Below are 21,171 nucleotides of genomic sequence, written 5' to 3'. Positions count from 1 at the left end.
CCAAAAGGCAATGAGCTGCTGCTGTGTAGCAATGCAGTGCCATGTCTGCCAGCACCCAGGAGACGTACGGTGACAGTGAGCTGAGTGGGCTCCATGCTTGCCATGGTATAGCATCTGCACGGGTAACCCAGGAAATAAGGCTCAAAACAATTGTCTGCTGTTGCTTTCATGGAGGGAGAAAGGGAGGGAGGGAAGGGGGGCCTGATGACGTACCCAGAACCACTCGCGACAATGTTTTTGACCCATCAGGCATTGGGATCTCAACCCAGAATTCCAATGGGGGGCGGAGACTGCAGGAACTGTGGGATGGCTGCCACAGTGCAAGGCTCCAGAAGTCAAAGCTAGCCTCGGTATTGTGGATGCACTCTGCCAAGTTAATGGTCTTAATGGTCTTAAGTGGGGACACACACTATTAACTGTATAAAATCGATTTAAAAAAAATCAACTTCTATAAATTCGACCTAATTTTGTAGTGTAAACATACCCTTAGTTGGTGTTGGTCCTGTTTGGGAAGGGTGTTGGACTGGATGACCTCCTGAGGTCTCTTCCAAGCCTAATATTCTATGATTCAAAGAAAGAAAGAAAGAAAGAAAGGTTAAAATTCTAGGGAAATGAATTAGAGTTCTAGGGCAATTAATCGAAAAACCTATAGAATGCAATAGAGATGATCCTGTTCCTTTATGTTTCTGTGAATTCCATAGGAGAAATACAATTCCCTATTAAATTCTATAGGACTTCTCTATAAGGCAATCTGCCAGCTTCATAGCTAGGTTTTCCTATACATCATACATTCATTGTGCACGATCCCGATTATTTTTTGGGCTATAATAATGACATTTCTTTGAATTGGCTTAGGTGTGAGCAGCTTTGGCCACTCCCAAGTAAGCCAAGAGTCTCACAACATGATGATAATACACTTTGGCTTGTACTGATGAGTGTGGCACACTACAGGGCAGCCTGAATTCTGACAGGCTGATTTTAGCGACTTATTATGGAAAAAACAGAAATTTTAATCCCTCAAATTACTTTTCTTCTTTAGAAATTATATTTAAAAATCTCAGAAATCAAAGTATCTTTCTGGTGTGAGAAAGCCAAATACAACGCTGGCGTAAGTAGGTGAAATTCCTATTGACTTCTGTGAAAATTGCCCCACTTCAATGAAATTTGCCACTCTTTGCAATTATGAGACTCCAGCAATGTTTGGCAGAGGTCAGGTGGAAACCCTCTCCCAAAGCAGGAAAGAGAGAATGGGTGCCTGCTCACACTGCAGAGACTCTAGTGGAACCTTGCCAAGGGGGAATGGGAAGAGGTGTGGCAGGGATGATTTCCCCACTCGGATCCTAACCGGATTATAAGGAGAGTGTTGGGATATACTTGATCTGAGAGCTCGAAAGGAGAGAGAACAAATGGTCCCTGGAGACAAATGGAGAGGAATAGGAAGACTTAAAAAGTCAGATGGAGTTGACCCCTTGTTGGCTAAGAAGCACTACTGCTTCATGGGAGAGCTGTTGACTGACAACCCCACCTTTCTGAGAACTATTAGCTGGAGAAAATTACCTTATTTTGCGTTTGCAGGGGGACACACTGCATTATTGTTTCCCTTATGTTAAACTCTGGCAGTAAGACATGCTGGCTTTGAATATGAGGCCTTACTTTGCTGAAGAAGCTGGTTGCTGAGCAGGGGTCAGTCCCCAAGGAGTAAGAGAGGCAGGCTTCCAACAAATTTATGAAAAACTATGATACATTGGACCTGATCCGCAATATCCCAGGACTCTTCCCCCTCCATGCTAACACTTGTGCAAGGCTTGTATTTTAGTATACAGGCGACACATTGTTATTTTCACTGGCCAGTCATTCACTCCTACACTTCTGTGTTGCAACCTTCTTAAATGCTTTGGAAGATATTTCAGCTTTAAATGATTTTTGTGATTTATTATTTATTTAGCTCCCAAGGTGCCCATGGCCTTTCCAGATACATAAAGTGACAGGCCCCAGACCAAGGGAACTTACTATCTAGACTAACTACAACATAACAAGGGATAACATGAAACAAAGGGAGGGGATGTGGCAGGAAAAGTGCTGAAATAGTGAAAGTTCATGCAATACACTTCTGATTAACTATGCAACTTGCAGCTCCTGGGCTCTTTGCTTGTTTTGTTTTCATATAGTTTAGGCAATGTCTAGAGCAGTGGTGGGCAACCTGCAGCCTGTGGGCTGCACGCAGCCTGTCAGGGTAATCTGCTGGTGGGCTGTCAGACAGTTTGTTTACATCTGCACAGCTCCCAGTTGCAGTGATTTTCCGTTCCTGGCCAATGGGAGCTGCGGGAAGTGGCAGCCAGCACGTCCCTGTGGCCCACGCCACTTTCCGCAGCTCCCATTGGCTGTTAACGGCAAATTGAGGCCACTGGGAGCTGTGGACAGCCGAGTAAATGTAAACAAACTGTCTGGCAGCCTGCCAGTGGATTATCCAGATGTGCTGCATGTGGCCCATGGGCTGCAGATTGCCCACCGCTGCTCTAGAGTTAAGGCAGGGAAGAAGGATTTTTTGTCTCTCTGGAAAATGTCATTCACAAGAAAATAACATGCAACACTTACCATACAATAGTACCTCGGGTTGTGTATTCACTTTCTAGATGAATTTGCTTGAAATGTAAACACAAAATGGGACTGTCAGAGCCAGCATAAGCTGAGCAATTAAAGCTCACAGATAATTCTGGAACAGTGAAGGGGAAATGGTTAGACTTTCAATGACCTAGATTTCCAGTGAAAAATAATCGAAGAGGCTAAGTTACCAGGAAGAAACAAGCAACGCCAGCTAAGCCTTGCCAATATCCTTGCGTTTGTTTCTACAGTTTAGCTCGTTAGTGGAGGAAGATCTGTTCAGCACTGATTTACAGTCATCATAGTTATGTGACAAACAATCAGATGTTTTAGTGGTTTAGTATCAGTAATTACTATACCCAGCTTTTCGCTACAGGTGATGCTCCCAAAAGGGGGTTGATTTTTGAAGCATTCCCCAAAATCCACACAGGGATCTTAACTCCCTTAATCATACTCCTCACTAAAACAACTGAATGCTTCTCAAATTATCCAAACTAGTTTTACAAGTTTTCATGTCCTTTCTTGCTGAACTATTGGATGGGCATAGGGATGTCTGAAATCACTGAAACTCATTTTGGTGTTGGTGATGCTGTTGCCTTTTGTCTTTTTTCTTGTTTATTTTTAAGCTATATTTGGCAACGTTTTGGCAGGTGTATATGGGCAAAACCCCACTGAAGTCAATTAACTTGGCCCACAATATGTTAGGTAGTAAATAGCAAATCAAAACACATGCAGCAGAATCCAATAACAGAGCTAATCAATGGTGCGATTATATGCTTAACTTAAACATATATAAAAGTCAGTGTCTGTGAGTGGCACGCACAAAACTCCTGATACATGCACATAAGTCAGTGTAATGTGTGAACAAAGGTATTTACACATAACAACCCCCAGTTTGCACATATGTACTGAGGATCTGATCCTCAGTTGGTGTATAACAGGGAAATTCCATTAACTTCAGTAAAGTTCTGTTTATTTATACCAGTTGAGGCTCTGGCCAATAGTGTTTTGCATGTAAAATCTTGCCTATGCAAATGTGTGGCCTTAACTGTGGGTGCAGACTTGTAACCCAATTTTTAACCATTTGGACCCATGCATGCAATGCATACACGGTGTTTGTGACCCAGTTTTGTGTATGTGATTGAAAATAAGTCTTGTTTCCCAACTGAGATCTTAATAAGAAAAATTGCTAACAACTGAATAATATTTCCTCTGCATGCAACAGTGGGGAAAAGCACAATAGAGTGACCAAAGAGAAACAGAAATTGTGACTTTGCTCATCTGCCAGTGCTGCCTGAAAAGCACCACTGCCTAATTGTGTGTGTAGTGTAGGAGATGGTATGAACTAAAAGTAGGTGAACCTCTAGGAGGGAGAGCGTTTTCAAATCTATTTTTTGGAGCTGAAAAATTAGTTTGAAGTAGCCAAGCTTTTTAACCCTGTAATTTAAAAATGTATTCATTTTCTTTCAAGGAAGAGTTTTAATAAAACTAAGAAGAAGGATGGTCCAGTGGTTGCAGCTCTCATCTAGGGCTTTGGGGACCTGCATCCAAGTCCATTCTGTGCCACAGACTTCCTGTATGACTTTGGGCAAGCCACTTAGTCTCAGGGCCTCAGTTCCCATCTGTAAAATGGGAACAATAGCAATTCCCTACCTCGCGGCAGGAAATGGTGATTGTGAGGATAACTGTATTAAAGAATGTGCTCAGATACTAAAGTAAGGAGGGGAACATAAAAGTATTTTTGGCACCATTTTTTAAACAAGAGAGAAACTGTGTTATGAGGCTTGTCTTTGCAGGGTTGTGTAAGTCACTTATGTGCTAGGGCGTCTGTCAGTGGCAATTGCACAGAGCTACAGAGAATGCTTTGTGAAAAGCCCTTCAAGATATTATACACTCTGATGTTCAGTAGACTCCAGTCTGTGTAAAGCTGCAGCAAAGGGTCTTGTTCTCAGCTGTAAAATCACCACAGGCTCTCTTTTCAACAGCTGTGCTTGGTAAGCTGTTCACAGATGAGCAGAAAGAAGAGCACCTTGATGAGTAATTTGTGAAATTTAAATGGACTGTTTATTCACACTGGGCAATCTGTGAACCCGAGCCTGCAAATCTTTATTTGTTGAGAGTAGTCCAGCTGACTTCACAGGTTTGCATGAGGAAGGCCTACTTAGGTGGAAAAGGACTGTAGGGTTGGGTTCTTCTAATATAATAAAGATGTACTTAACTGCTTTGCTGGACTGGGACCTCAGAAAGTACAGGAACAGTTGTTTCAGCCCTGAGACTAGAATACTAGTTGCAGACTGCTAAGGCAGTTTGTCCTATACATAAGTTAAAAGCATGAATTCCCTTCCCTGCCCAGGATTTGTGAGCGGGATTGCATTTCAATGATCCCAAAATTGCTTTCTGTTTTGTGCTAAAAACCTTAATTCTACTGGCTGCATAGCAGTGAATTCTAGGTTGTGTTCAAACACTTATCAGTGACACTACTTTTACATAAGTAGGTCTACACTTGTGGTGTGTACGACACTGCACACTGAGCTAGCAGGGGTATAAATAGCAGTGCAGACTAAGGCACTGCTTTGGCGAGTTGAACAGAGTACAATACATGTCTAAACCCTAGAGTATATATCCTAAACCGCTCTCTATATGCCCCAAAAGTGCTTCCCATGTCTACATTGCTGTTTCTAGCAGTGTAGTGTCTTACTGCTTTCCTGCTGCTGGAGTCCTTCTCTGCCTCGGTAAAAGACTCCAGGTGCAGAGAAAGGCTCTGGTAGGGGGGAGGCAGCAGGGGAAGGCCCTGGCAGGTTCCTGCTGCTGCCCCTTACAGGAGCCTTTCACTGTTGCATGTAGCCACACACAAGCTACACCCTGTCACAAGTGTAGGCCAGGTCTAAGAAGTTTAGACTATAGAATCATAGACTCGTGGGACTGGAAGGGACCTCGAGAGATCATCTGGTCTAGTCCCCTGCACTCATGGCTGGACTAAGCATTATCTAGACCATCCCTGACAGGTGTTTGTCTAATAGTTTGAAGGGCAAATGATGCTGAGACCCTAGGTTGAGTATGTATCGGTTTCCGCAAAAACTCCCTTTACAAACCATTATTTCACTTCTTCCCACAAAACACACATTTATTAAATCTAGTTTGTCTCTCTGAATCCATTAAAACAAAATTATCTCAGTAATATTCCTCAGATAGAGCTTTATCTGATGGACCCAAACACCCAATGTTCTGGCCAGTAGTTGAGTCTGAGGGTAATGGCTGTAAAATATTGCCTGAGGCACATCATAGTTTTTGAGACTGAACAAAACCAAATGTAGAAAAATTAGGGTTGCCAGATGTCCAGTTTTCAACTGAACACCTGGCTGAAAAAGGACCCTCCCCAGCCCTGTGAAAATGAGCTAGCGAGTGAGGGTGGGGAAAGAACACAACTGGAGAGAAGGGGGGAAGATGGAGTGAGTGACGAGGGGCCTCAGAGAACGGGCGGGGCAAAGCTGTTTGGTTTTGTTCAGTCAGAAAGTTGGCAACCCTAATTAGTGTGAAAACCTTTTGTTTGCTTTTAAAAATAAATGTTACGCCACTTGAACCATTGCCCTGAAATGGGAATGCTAAAATTATTATGAGAAAGATTAGCTCTGTAGATATCAGACTTACTGATACCAGAACCCACTAGCCGTTTTATGAGAGATCTTCTTAAGAGATTTCCTGCCTCGTTCTTTAAGCAGGGATTGGGGTATGTTTCCGAGAATCATCTGCACCTTTGAATGTTTATTCAAACCAAAGCTTTGCTCACCACCACAAGAAGCTGCTGTCCCAGAGCAATTAAACATGTAACAAGGAGTCTGAGTTTTAAAAAAACTATAGTAACAGTAAACAGCAAACAAAATAAAACTACAAACTGCCAAGAATGAATTACAAACTTTCAGTCATGTATTTTTTTTATTTGTATGCAATGAAATAAAATACAGATTTGTTTTTTTATAAGAATATAAATGTACAAACCTAGATAATTCCATACTAGGTCAGACCAGTACCCAGGACCAGATGCTCCAGACAAAGGTGCAAGAAACCCCATAACAGACAATGATGGAATAACTAGCAATTAGTGGTTGATTTATGTCCTGAAGCATGAGGATTTATAATGTGTATATATAATATAGAGCAATCTGCACTCTTGTTACATAGATTCCTGTACATGGCTATGTACAATATACTGAAGAGATCATAGTCTACACCTGATGTCTTAATTGTAAACACCAGGCTCTAGCCATAAAAGCAGACTTTGTACCTTTTTTCCTGTTAAATTAAAACTATGGACATTGTCCCTTTTCACAGTGATAATATTAGCTTTAAAAAACTGGACCGTTAAAATTAAGCTGTACAATAGGGTTGCATCCAATGTGGCTGTCTTGGTTTGCATGGTTCCAGTCAAACAAAACTAGTGGTTTAATTTGTGATCTTCTCCCCTCAATCCTAGTTTTATGTTTGCATGAAAATAAAGAGTAAGTTCTGGCCCCATTAAAGACAATGGAAAAATCCAATTGACTTCAGTTGGGCTGGGATTTCACCCAAAAGCACTAAACAAAACTTGAGCAACCCCTTACAAAACACACCAGTTTCATAATGAAATAGATGAGTTTCCTAGTGCATCCCTTCCTTATTTTAAGAGTTTTTTGTTGAAGGATAAGGACAGTCAATGGCCAACAGTAGCCATTGGGTTTCCCATCATCATGGGGCAGGTCAGCACGAGAATGAGGCAAAAGGCTTTATAAGTAACAGCAGCAATAGAACCTGAACAAAATGTGCTAATCTCCACTGTTCAGGAAGAGCATGGTAAGATGTCCACTCCAAAGAGATGTGGGGATAAAGGGACTGTCAGCTGTCCTCTTTCCTGGTAAGGTGGAAAAGGGCAGATCACTGATCTTCCCAGAAGACACTTAGAGGTAAGGGGAATTCATAGCTTATTAGGTGTAAGGAAAAGTCTTGGGCAAATCTTCTTTGAGGTTTATGGTACCTCGGAGAGTTTGGTTCTCACATGCAAAGCTGAACAAAGCCAGATGCATTTGTTCTGGTGTTGGTGCACAGCTCCATTAAGTAGCTCATAAAGACCAAAGGTGGGATTTTCAAAAATGCTCAGTGTTGACATAATTGATCCCACTGACATCTATGGTAAAACTCCCACTGACTTCAATAGGGACAGAATCAAATGACTGTCTGTGCTTTTGAGAATCCCACCTAAGTCCTTTACATATCTCGTTCTATTATTTAAAGTCCATGGCCAATTTATCTCACTACAATCTCTGATACAGACCCAATGGAAACTTGAAAGTGAAACCAGAAATCTTTGTAAAAACCTGCCCTCCCACCACCCCCATTGTGTTGGTGCACTGGTTTGTAGCTATGGGATTTCTCATGAGTTCTGAGCTGCCTACTGTGGTTCATCCATATTTCCAAGAAAAAGTATTCAACAGCTTTTGACAAAACATGTAAATAATTCCATGTACGGTAATTTGCAAACTGAGCATAAGACTACAGTGGGTCACATTTCTGACATCAATCTTTACAGTCTCCCTTTAAACAACTGCGCATCAGTGGATAACTCTTACCAGATTAGCATTGATGGTGTAGTCCATGGTGAATCAAAATGGAAACTTAGCTTATTTGTTTTGAAGGTGCTAATCTCTAAGTATACAGTAGCTACTGGTGCCCCTTGGTCCTTCCCATTCTCTGCCTGTGGCACATAATAGTCTATTCTCCTGTAAGCTGTAATATTTCAGTCAAATTTGGTTTTTGGGTTTGGTGTATGGATGCTGGGTGGTGTTGGTGGCTTGTGATAAAAAAGTGGTCAGAGTTGATGATCTGCTGGTCTCTTCTGACCTTAAACTGTATGTCTCACTAATACAAACATTTCAGTGTCCCCTGTGTAGAGCAGCTTCAATAAATACTTTATTTGGAAATGTTATTTTACAGAGAGAGAGAGAGAGAGAGAGAGAGAGAGAGAGAGAGAGAGAGAGAGAACTTAAGATATGTGTATGTGAAGTAACATTAAACCAATATAGACAAAGGCCCTGCATTCTCAAATGGCTACTGGGGGTGAGAAATAGTGACAAGTATGTTTTTCTTAATCAAATAAGGTTAACTTGACTCATAAGTCTATTGTGAACTTAAAGTCAACTAAAAACTATTAAATAGCACTTAAAGTGGAGTGTTTTGGCTCACAATGTTTGAATAAATTAAAAGAGGAAATATTTGATTCTTATGGTTAGAGTGAATGCTCTATAAAAATGCCATCACTCAGTCCTTCTCCTCTCTCTCTCATAGTTATGTTACAAGACTAAGTCTTTTATAAGGTGTAAAACGTGCGGATTAGGTGCTCATTCCATCTTCTCCCTTATGCCTGTGTCTGGTTCACTTTATTGGGTGGGGGCATGGCAGGTAATCGTTGAAAGGGGCTGATTGACTGCTTACCATGTATAACCCCAATGGAATGTTGAGAATGGAGTCTGATTTTCCTGTAGTTGTTACAGTACAGGTCTGACAGTCCAGTGCTGTAAACAGAACACTATAGCCATGGTAACCTGTGGTTCAACTTTTAACCTTTCAGCACACTGAAATATAGGGCCAGATTCTGATCTCTTTTTATCAGTTCAGTTATTCCAGATTGACACTGCTATAGCTAAGATCAGAATCTGTTCTTTACTTCATTTTTTCCCTGTCTTTGTGATTTATGGTATCAGGAATAAATAACTCAGGGAAAGGCATTTTCTGATAACTAATGACTGACTGGGCTAAGAATCTGAGGCATAGCCAAGGGCCATAAACTCACATCTACATCCACAATCAAACTGAGTGACACAAATTATTTTTAAACAGTGTTTAACCACAGTTCAAATAAAGTTTGCTTGGCCAGTGCAGAGTTGGTGTAGTTGTCATAACAATTATGATGAGCCTGGTGCAGTCTATACTACAAGTTGAATAATCTCAGCAACGGTATGTTGCAGTTGTGTCCTAACATGCCTTCTTGTTTACAATGCAGATAGGACAATGCTATTATAGATTCTGCTAATCAGCCATAACATTACATATGCTGTGAAGCTATTCCCTAACATGAGTCAATGAACATGTTGTCCATCCTCAGTACAAAAATAAATGTGTTAGATTACAGACAACCATGTGCTGGCAGGGTCTGAAATGTAGTATAAAAAGAATCTAAGGGCCTACCTAGACTACACATTTTACTATGCTGGAGCACTGTTATAGCAAAGAGTCCTGTCTAATATGGAACGTGGATTTACTTTCCCTGTGTCATACTAGGCTTTGGGACTATGCCCAAGACCATATGTGAAACATGATTTTAGCCATTCATCCCCACTGGCTTAACAGCCTGGTCTAGTTGGAGAACATGGTTCTCTAGTTTGCCTTAAACCTCAATCTAGACAACCCTAAGAAGGAATCTGGTGTACCGCTGGCTTCAAATACTGTTTATAAAACTGTCATGTTTGGTCCACTGTCACCAGCCAGGCAGTGTGCTGAAATCATGTCAATGTGAGCCAGGTTTAAAGTCCTGTTAACACACTTTCTTTGGAAGTATAGGTGGAGCCTCCCTGCCAAGAAATGCCTGACCTAGAGGTCATTGCCACTTAGTTCTCACTTTCTCTTTCCCCGGTCTTGCTGATAGATTCGCCATCAGTCAGAGCCAGACATGCCACACCAACCTACCCTCAGATTTAGGATGACATCCTGATGCACTGACTTCTTTCTGGATATTACCAGATATTTTAGCACCTAAACTTGCCTCTGCTCTTCTAGAAGCTTTAATTTCCCTGTGTCTCAGTTTGTAACTTCCTCTTGCTGTTGTACTTCTGTACACACATGTGCTTGTGACAAAGAGTGAGCCTGCAGACAGGTTGGAGGGCAACAGGAAGTTGATAAATTTGCACAGATTTGTCATATGCCAGATGATAGAAGAGTTTGCTGTGGGTCTATCTGTCTGTGTCCTGTTTAGTGAGCCGCCATCTCAGGGAATGTTTTCATTCTAAGGGGGAAAGAAAAGTGCTACTTAAAACACTTAATACATCATACTGGTACAGAGTAAGCTTTAAAACTTCATTCCAACTGCTTACAACTACTACCAACATAATCAAATCCTTTCCTGAGAAACCCACACTAAAAATGAGCATTTTTTTGAAACGCTTTTGAAGCCCAGGACTGATATGAACTGCGTAATGTTGATTACAATCAGAGGCAAAGATGTTCAATTCACCCCCTTTTTAAAGCCATACCCATCATTAAAGCAAAACTCCCTGAAAGCCAATAGGGTTGTGCTCCTCCTAATGCCATTGGTGAATTTGGCCTTTAAGACTTTGTAACTTTATAATGCTGCTTATCTAGGCAAAATCTAGTCAATTACCTTTGGGTTATTTTGAGGCTAACTATAGATAACATGGCTTCATAATTATCATCCTGCTAAAACAAATGTGTTATTTCACTTCATGTCTCGAGTAGCTGTTTTATTTATGCAATGTTTCACCAGTCATAACAGAATTCATGAAAAATTAAGCTAGGAATATAAAATATTAATAGGAGCATCTGACCCATTAAAAACCTGCAGTTTAAAAAACTTGTTCTACTCAGAATGAACATTAGAATCTAGGAAACATGAACACAGGGTTTTGTTGGTTTTTGTCTTTTTTAAAATATGGTGCAACAATTTCAATAGGCCAGGCCGTGCCAGGTGCTTTAAGGAATATGTCCAAAAGTTCCAAACAGCAGGCTGTTGAAAGGCAAAGAAAGCACTTAGTTTCCATGCAGCAGGTTTGCTAGGTCTAGTCCATCAGCCTCCATGTGCCCACAGCTGATAAATTCTGAGCACTTCGTCTACACAAAGGCCAAAGGGAGCTGAAGGGCTAGCTTCTATTTTCAGCTTGTCCGTCTGATGTCTGTGTGGTGTGATCCTCCCCCCTTGGGTTCCCAGAATTTGGGGTGCAGTCCAAGCCTGAATGTCTCCTCCCCACAATTTTACAGCCCCACAGCCTGACCCCACAAATCCAAGTCAGCTGTTGGATTGGATTGCAGTTTAAAAATATCCTGTGAGCACTGCATTTTTTGCACCAAACCTGATGGTCTCTGGTCAAAATAACTGCAGCACTGAAAAGAAGCTAGCTTGTGGGTTTGCAGGAAAAACCTGTCTCAGAACCAGTGAGTCAACTCCACTGACTGTCTGGTGATAACTGTTTAATTCAGCCTTATTTATTATTTAATATTTATATTATGGTTACTCCAAAAGGCCCGAATCCTCATTGTGCTGGGCACTGTACATTGATATTTGTAGATGAGTTTTCAGACAGTCAATAGGTTTGTTAAGAGTAGTGGCCTAAAATCAGCGTTGTTGGGTTTTCCTTGATTTTTCATTAATTGTGGGTCAGCTCCTCTGCTGGTGGAAATCAACATAGCTTCCTTACTGATATACACCCACTGAAAATCTGTCCCTATATATTTAAAGTCAGGTTTACAGTACAAACCTGATAGACTAGAGTTTCCTAAACTGCACCAACACAGTGTACCAAAATATTTGCCTGGGATGGAAGACATAATGGAGTATGTCCCTCTGAATATCATTTCAAAATAAACTCAAGATGGCATCATTTCTGGGAAAACAGCTGAGGGAAAAGCTACTCTCAGCCACATGGTCCCTAGGTTGTTAGAGTTAGAATGGCCATACCTAGCCTATGAATTTAGTTTTTAACCAATAGATACCTGAGATACCCAGTTCATACAGGTCTTTCTCCTACTCTGTTAAACCATGGGCTGTAAATAGCATCAGTTTTGAACTGTTTATGTGACACATTCATTGGGTAATTAAATACAATTAAATGACATGTGACTGAGCAGATGTCAGGCTCAGCAGTTAAAATCTCTTTCTACTCCCTGTCTAAAAATAAGCAAATTATATGACCAGAGTTGCACACACATAAACACACTCTACTACTCAAGTAATCTGTTACCAATTCTAGGTTTGTCTCTCCATATATATTATTTCCAAGAGAGTTAGAGTACTTATGTCCTAGTCACACTCATTCCTATGTGAATTAGTTTTGCCTTTGAAAATTCAAGGGATCAGTAATGCTTGTAATAAATGTCTCTGTATGCTTTGTGGATCACATCCAATATTTGCAGAAAGCCAGGATGCATTGCTTCACTTCAGGAAGTTCCCTGCATTGCTTCACAGGGCCTAGGCTTAAGGCTTAGCAGGTGAGTGGTTAATTTGTCTCTCTGCTGGCTCATCTTCTGATTAACCAATTATGTAAACACATGATGAGTTATAAGCAGAGATTTTGTGGTTTAAATTAGTACAGAAGATCATCCTGCTAAGGGTTTCTTTTGTACAGAAACCTTAGTACCAAAAAAAAAAGAGCCAGTTCTTAAATATGAATGAAAGTGTTAAGGATTTATATGTACTGTTGGAGACCAGTGAACCATTTTTATTTCCTGTCAGTCATGGAAGGGCTTGACACTGTAGATGACATTTGCTACCACGAATGTTCACATGGTACCCACATATTTCAGCATCCCCTGAACTGCTAGGTGGAACAGAAAGCAATGCCAATAAGCATTTCAAATGTGTCTTCCATCCAATCTAAAAACATGATTAAAATCTCACAATGCCCTGGGGTGGGTAGGGAAGTATTATTTCTCCGGGACATAAGCCAGGCTCAAAGAGGTTAAACCACTTGCCCACGATCAGACAACAGGTCAGTGACAGAGTCAATAACAAAAGTCCTACCTCCTAAATTCCTGTCCTGTTCCAATACAAAGATCTGTTTTGAAAACACATGAAAAGACATGTACAATTATGTTTAAGCAACATTAAAATTGTGATACAAATTCAAAGATAAAGCAATTAAGGAATTTTAAATGTGTTTGACACCATGTCCCAAACAAAACAAAACAAAACAAAAAACAACCCTGTGCCTACATGGATAAGAAGAAATATGTTACAAAACTGCCTATAATTCAAAGTCACAATGGAGTGTCAATCAATACTTTGAATTTCTTTGTCTTTACTATTAATGATATTACTTAAAAATGTCTAGTGTATACTTCCTATGTATTCCCTTTTCCCCAGACCATTATCAAAAGACATTAAGGAAACAAAGTTTAAAAGTTAATCTTCCATCTTAAAATGAGAAAAATTGTGGGCTACAATTTTTAAAGACAGAAGCATGAAAACATTTGCACACATGTATGTGTCTATATTTATGTGAAGTTGCCCTAGCTGTATGTGCAAATTGAGCCATTGCATGTGCAAATGGCTATTTAGGTAGCTACTTGCCCAATTCTCCTTTTATACAAACCAGGTCCATGCAAGTTTAATACCATTAACTTAATAAAATTAGCACTGATTTACACTGTTGTAAATGAGAAAAAAATCAGGCTGAAAAAGTCCACTTAGGCATGCAAATACACCATCTGCACAAGCAATTGAGATAATTATGTTAACAAATGTAGGCACAGAACTGCACTCACATGTTTGGGCAAGGTCCTTTAAAGATCTGACCCTGGATAGCTTGAAAATAAATTAGTATGCCATTGTAATATCAGAATATTATTTTTTTAAATCCATCTTAAATCTGCTATGCTACATTTTAGAACCCAGTACTTTCATGTACATAAAAAACTACTGTCTTTGAAAAACCTCTCACAGTTTTGTCCCTGCGTCTGTCTATCTTTTGTGTGCCCCTCTAAAATGCAACAGAAGTATAAATTATCTAAAGTCCTGCTCTGTGGATTATTAACATGACAAATATTAAGGGGCCAGTCAAGAAGAAAGCCTCTTTGGCTGCAAAAGCACCTAAGGCCTCAGATGCGGACTGCGTGATGGGTCAGTCAAAGGGCAGAAGGAGAAAAAGGTAACACCTGACTCTGCACCAGGGAGCTGCAGAGTTTCTGCAAAGGCAGGGAGCACATGTGAATGAACTTCCTGCTTTCCATACTTTACAGCACCCTTTGCCAGAGATCTTTCTATGATGTGTGCCTAGCTGCTTTGTAGGCTCTTTGGAGTAGGGACCATCTGTCTCCTGTGTAATCTGCAACACTGAACGCACTGATAGCATTTAACAAATACATAAGAAGAGGCCCAACAGCCTTCTCCCATTTGACAAGGTCCACATGGCCCATGAGAATTACCACAGTTCTAGTAGGAGAGCAACCTCATAGCTGGCCCCAAGAGCAGTGGCAAAGAGATCCTAGAGCCAGACATCTCTTGTTTCCCTTTACACAGTTGCTTTTGTTTCCAGACTCCTGCACCCAGTAGCAGGAGGTGGGCAAAGGCCCCCACCTTCATAATTGTGTAAGGCTCACAGCTGCAGAAACTTTTATGAGCCCTCACATCCACCATCTGTTTTCTGTGCCTCCCTCTCCCATCAGCTCTGGAGGGTGAGGGAGGGAAACTCTTCAGCTCAGTGAAACCTTCTCATCTCTGCGACTGAATTCAGGCATGGAGCTCTCACCCAGTGTCATATCTGTGGGTTGACAGCATTACACATGGCAACTGTCCCTATTCTGGAGGCACACTCTAGAGCTGGTCAAAAATATTTTGTGGAAATTATTTTGACAAAAATCTAATTTTTTGAGTTTTCAATATTTCAATGAACAAACAAATTCTATGAAAAATATACATGAAAATGCATTTTTTATTTTTCTTACAAAAAATTCACAACCAGAATTTTTTTTATCCATCTCTAAAAAAGGCCCTGTTTTTTAAACAGAATCTGTATCAAGTTTCCATCTTGTGCCTTCTAGAATGCTTTCTCAGCCCAATATATTTCCATGGTGTTAAAAGGTATATTCCTCGTTAGGAACTGTCAGAAGTTAGTAGGTACTGTATGCTGCATCTTTAAGGTTCTTTACTGCCCTACATTGTCAGACAACCAAGTTAGAATCCACCACCCTGTTAGCATGTCAGGAGATGCAGTGAGTATGTTTAATGCATATCCCAACATCTTCATAACGCAGAGCCCCCAGGCAACTGGGTAGGATCGAGTCACAGGGCCTTACTCACTTCCTACATACACTACTGTAATTTGGGATTAATTTCTTTGAAGACAGTGGATTTGTACCACTGTAAAATTGATGCACCAGAAGAAATCTTGATCCAGTCCTTGATCCCCTAGGAAATCGACTCAGGCATTATATATCTATGCCCTTTTGGATAAGACATGGACTCATTTCAAACAACTGGCCAAGGGCTAATTAGTGTCCTCTTAATACACAGATTATGAACATGATACATTCACAGAGGGCCCATGTAGCCCATCATGTGCAGAATCAGTTAGCACAATTCAAAATAATACTGTGTAAGAGGTCCAAGGCCTAAGGGATGTATGTGCTTGGGTCAGTACAATTTTCATATAATGGCTACTTTGGGTAATTTGCATGTAATGTATCACTACTAAAGTTCCTAGGAAAATGGTTCTTGCCAATAGACAAGACTCACCCCAGGCATAGGTGCAGCTCTTATCCCAGGCATAGGTGCAGCTCTTATTAAAAGTCAATCGGAAGTATGCTCACTTACACCAGGGCTGCATTTGGCCCATTTCTCTATGTGAAGTAATAGTTTTCAAAGCCTCTCACATTTTTATTCATTGTTTTAGTTTTTAAATATCGGAGCAGCCCCACTCAGCAAACAAACCACACCACTGACTTCCACAATCTGCTGCTTGAATTGCAGTAGCACAGTCATGTGGGCAAAGCCATCAAAGTTCTCCAGCGTCAAAAGAGCCAGACTGATTACAATGAATGTAAGCAGAAAGAGCAGTCCCACGTCCCAGCAGAGCTGGTGAAAAGCCAGGTGTCAGCTGGAGCAAACTCCTATTGCCAAGGCAGAAAGCTCTGTGAGAATGGGATCTCTAGAAGAAGCATGGATATAACCTTATTTTACTGGCTGCTTACATGTACTTAAGTGCAGGCAAAGGGGGTGGGAAAAAGAGAGACAGAGAGTGGGGGAGGGGAAAATTGTACTACTACAGAGTAAATACAGACTACCCCTAAACATCGAATGGTTCAGTTCAGTTTGTTTGATCTTACTCCCTACAGTTAAGGGCTGAATAATTTTTCTGGGGTTTGTCTTGAGTTTAACATAGCAGAAACTGGTGAAAACAAGTCATTTACAAAGCAGGAGACTGCAAAGGGCAGACATTCCTTGTAAACCCTGACTGTTTACTATCATTCGGGGGTCTGATCCAACCTTGCAAAGTACAGTACGTTTCTGTCTCTTTTTTTGTTATTATACCCCAGACTCCTGTTTCGCAAGAACTCCATTCCCCCAAACTAGGCTCATAGGTGCTACTGTAATACAAATAATAAATAATAATAATAATGTTACGTGCAGAAAGCAGCTTGTTTCTGCCATTCATAGAACAGACATAAACTCAGATAAATCAACAGTGTTTTAATAAAAAGATAAATATAAATGGGCATGGCTGGGCTTTGCACACACCTTGAGTTTACCAGGCTGTAAAGCATGTTGAAAGAAGCCTTCACGCAAGCTCTCGTAGCATGTTGTTAGTTTCCTTGGCTTTCTTACAAGTATACAGCCATTTGATTATCCGAGCATTGCGCTCAATCACTGAACTGGTGCTGGGGACCTGCTCAGTCAGTTCTTCTTCCAACAGCCCATCGTCCCCACTGTGCCTTGTGAAGTCACTCTCGGACGTTGCCACGCTGATGCTGCGGATCCTGAAGGACACGTTGTCAGAAATCACGGAGAAGTTCTCTCTGCCCAGATCCTCCACTACCTCAGGTTCAAGGCCACAATAATTAAAGAAAGTGTCAAACTCAGAGAAAGACTTGGAATAGCGAGAGCTGATATCAGACTGGGAGCGATGTAGCCCTTTCCTCCTGATGTCCTTGACCTCATCAGGTGCAACTGTCAGTTGTGAGGAGTCCTCATGCTCAGGAACAGCTGGCGCTTCTGTGTTTGCAGGGGCAGCGTGCTCACCTACACGGCTGTTTGGCCCATTGGCGGCATGTTTGGTGGATACTGTCTCTTCACTTTCTGGTGTGAGGCCCTCCCCAATTATGCTGGGTATCTCAGGGGAGGTCAGCAGCTTCTCCTTCATGGATCCCTGGAACAGCCGCCTCACCAGGCCTCCTCGTGACCTCTCATTGCTTTGACCTTTCACAAGCTCACATTTCTGGCGGTAGATCACTAGGGAGTCTGGCCGTACCTGCCTCTTGGAGCTGCTGCGCCTCGCAATGGGTGGATCAGGTTCCAGGGGAGCACTGCAGGAATACATTGCTTTAGTTGGCTCCAAGTTTTTTGTGCCTTTCCCTCCGCCAAAGTCCTTGTTGATTTTTTTGTTTTCCACTGAACAGCTCTCACTGCTGCTCTCTGAGGCTGAGCTGAGCACGATGACGGGTTCCTGCTTAGTGCTGATTACATGCTGACTTTTTACATACTTGGCCTTATCAGCTGCCAGTCTTTCCACAGCACTTTTCCTGCCTGGGGTGCCTGCCTCCATCTGTCTGCGAAGGTACTCTGGCCCCTTGTTGAGGAGTCGCACTGTCAAAGGGAAGTCCGAGATGGCATGCATTCTTACGGCGTGAGAGATTTCAGTTGGCATATCAGTTTCAGGTACACTTATTCCACTTACAGTTCTGGAAAGAAAAAAAAGCCACTCTATGGAATCTGCAGCTTGCACTCTTCCTGCGTAAGTGCCCAGTGAGCCTTTCCAAATTCCAAAGTCTGCTGCTGGTTTGTTTATTTACCTAGGAGAGATTAAAACAACTCCTCAGCCTCAGTAAAGCCTCACTGTCTGACTGTGTCTGCTGCTAACACTCTCTGACTACACACCTCCACACAGCGGCTTCCTTGCATATTCACCTTACAGCTAAGCCGGCCCCTGCAATCCAAACATAGCCAATCAGGTCTGAGTGCAGAAGGCCTGACTGACATCACCAGTGAGCTGGTTCATTGACGTTAGAGGAATGGCTCAGACCATCAACACTCCATTGCCTCCAGCAAGGACAAGCACTAATTAAAATATTGTTTATGAGCATATGCTTTCAGTAGTCTCCTCCTCCAGCAATATGACTGAGTCAAAACACTAGAGGAGTCTTCCTAAGACAAATGTGGCCACTACAGACATTTGGATTTTATGGGAGCAAAACTTCAGAGTTGTGTTTCTTCCAGGAAGGCATCTCTAGGACTATGTGGAACCTGTACTGTACATGTACCTAGAACTATAAGCTCCAAACCTTTGTTATTCAAAATATTTCCCTTATCTACCTCAGGCATTTTCTCTGGTGCCTGCCCCCTGAGATAAGCAAGAAGATACAGGGCCTGATCCTGCAAAGTGTAGCATGTCCCTGAGAAGAACTGAGGACCCTCAGCTCCACACGCAACACCTCTGATGGGATACTTGGTGCCTTGCACAATCAAGCCTTTAAACCAGGACTTTCTGGGTCCCATATTAAAGGTTGGGGTTCTTTTAGTGTTTTTTTTTTTTTAGTAAAGAGCGCATTCTGGCTTCAAAAATGCAGAAATTTAATTCAGCATCTTGCTGTTTGAGATTTCAACCGAAAGGCTTGTGAAAGTCATGTAGTAAACTCTGCAGGCACATACAGGTAAATGCACTTGCTGCACTGCTGAATGTACCAGGAACATCCTAACATTCCACTGATATCAATAAGATGCTTGTTCGTGGATGGCACTAGCAGAGTGGAGGGTGGGTGGTGAAATGGTTTGAGATACTATGGAATTACACCAGCTCTAATTTCATCTTCCATCATTTTTCTGCCATTAAATGTGGGCCAGATTTTCAAAGGAGCTGAACTCTAAAGTGGAGCCAGAAGTACTAGTCCAGGCATTTTAGAGAAGTAGCTCCCTAATTTGGAAGCACAAGCCATTTGCACCTACAGATCTGCCTGTTGTCTAAAATCGAATAGTGCCTACAAAAAGTACATACACCTGTTTCTAACAAGGTTCTTTCTGTGAATCATTTCATTGGGAATTAGAGTGCAGAAATGTTTTTGGAAAGACTGACTCAGATCATCATTTTGCCATCACTAGAAGTGTGATGGATACACCATCAGTTACAAAAAAGGGAGAAGGTAGATGGTTGCTCTCTGCCCCAAACTTTAGAAATTGCAACATTACTTTTAGGGGCAATCCTGTCCTAGCCTGTGTGTAGAGGGTCCCCAGGCACTGGTGCCAGTACAGTTTGCTACATAAAGAAATTTTTATTGGGGAGTCAGAATATGGGGCACACTGTGCAGCATGAAGATGAGCTCTGTGGAGGCTCCGTGCATGCACTGGGCAGGCTAAGGCCACAGGCTCTGTCCACTGCTACAGGAATCCTCTGTCCTCCCCGCCAAAAGGATGTGTTAGAACTGCATGAACTGCCCTGCAGCTGCTGTACGGATTGAGGGCGAGGATTTTTTCTCTCCCTTCCCCTCAGCACTCACCCAAGCTGCTCATCATGAACAATGGCCTGAGGATTTTCCTCTTAGGGTACATCTTCTCCACAGAGTTAGCCCAGCTGATCAGTACCTGGGTTAGCCTATCCCAGGTGTGAGCAGCCACACTGCAAAGCCAGACCTGAGTTATTCTGTCCACACTGATGCTGTGTTCTAGGGTATGCTAGGACTCCTAGGGTATGTCCACAGTGCAATATCAAACACCTGTGGTTGGCTGTGTCACCTTATTCAGGCTTGCAGGGCTTGGGCTGCAGGGCTATATAATTGCAGTGTAGTCGTCTGGGCTTGGGCTGGAGCCTGGGCTCTGAGACCCTGTAAAGGGGGAGGGTCCCAGAACCCAGGCTCCAGCCTGAGCCCAAATTTCTACACTGCAATTTTATAGCCCCACAGTCTGAGCCCTGCAGGCTCGAGTCAGCTGACACTGCTACCCACAGGTGTTTATTGCAGTGTAGACATGCCCCATGGTCATATCCCATGGTTCTTAGTGCTGCAGTAAGCTGAGCTGAGCCACTCTGTTTTCCCCAGTGAATTGTGAGAGAACTTGTCTGTCCTTCCAAGCGCAGGGGGAAAATTGTAGGAAAGCATTGGAGGATTATTGGCACTGGAGTGGTTTAGCCTGCATCTTCACTGCAAAGTGTGTGGGTTGCCAACCCAAGTGAAAGCCTGACTTGGTCTTTAGCCTATGACCTCAGACAAACCTGCTAGCCCAGGTTGGAGAAGGCATTGGAGGTAACAGTCGGGAAGAGCTCGGGCTAACTCTGCAGTGAAGACATATTCTTAGCAGCAAAAGACTCAAACATAGTGACATCAAGCAGACATGTTCTCCTGACACAGTTATGCACTGTCTTTTCCCACACTAAAGGTGGCTACACATATAGGTCCTGACTCAAGAAAACACTTAAACACATGCTTAAGTCCATCTCTAGTCAGCAAAACATTTAAGCAGCTTAACTATAAGCAAAATCTGAAGTGCTTTTCTGAAATGGATGCTTTTCTGAACAGGGGCCGTGGATTGTAAGGTGCTTTGAGATACTTTCCAACAAAGTCTTTGCAAATACGTAAGTCATTTTTTTTATAAAGACATTCTTTTCTAGAAAC

The 21,171-nt window shown here is 42.0% G+C and overlaps 1 protein-coding gene across 2 annotated transcripts; it reads right to left on the bottom strand.

Moving 5' to 3' along the window:
* Positions 1-6,533: 6,533 nt before the first annotated feature.
* On the bottom strand, positions 6,534-18,447 carry FAM110C (family with sequence similarity 110 member C). 2 transcript variants are annotated; one of them, XM_030555536.1, is made up of 3 exons: positions 18,364-18,432; positions 17,093-18,252; positions 6,534-10,630 (listed from the first exon to the last, which is right to left on the bottom strand). In XM_030555536.1, the coding sequence occupies exon 2, from the start codon at positions 18,216-18,218 to the stop codon at positions 17,133-17,135; it is 1,086 nt and encodes a 361-aa protein (XP_030411396.1). In that variant the 5' UTR covers positions 18,219-18,252; positions 18,364-18,432; the 3' UTR covers positions 6,534-10,630; positions 17,093-17,132. The 2 variants fall into 2 exon arrangements, with proteins under 2 accessions (XP_030411396.1, XP_030411394.1); XM_030555534.1 differs by having other exon boundaries at positions 17,093-18,447.
* Positions 18,448-21,171: the final 2,724 nt, after the last annotated feature.

This window comes from Gopherus evgoodei, chromosome 3, assembly GCF_007399415.2.
Source record: "Gopherus evgoodei ecotype Sinaloan lineage chromosome 3, rGopEvg1_v1.p, whole genome shotgun sequence".
Classification (NCBI taxonomy): domain Eukaryota; kingdom Metazoa; phylum Chordata; order Testudines; family Testudinidae; genus Gopherus; species Gopherus evgoodei.
This window is presented reverse-complemented; position numbering and strand designations above follow the sequence as displayed.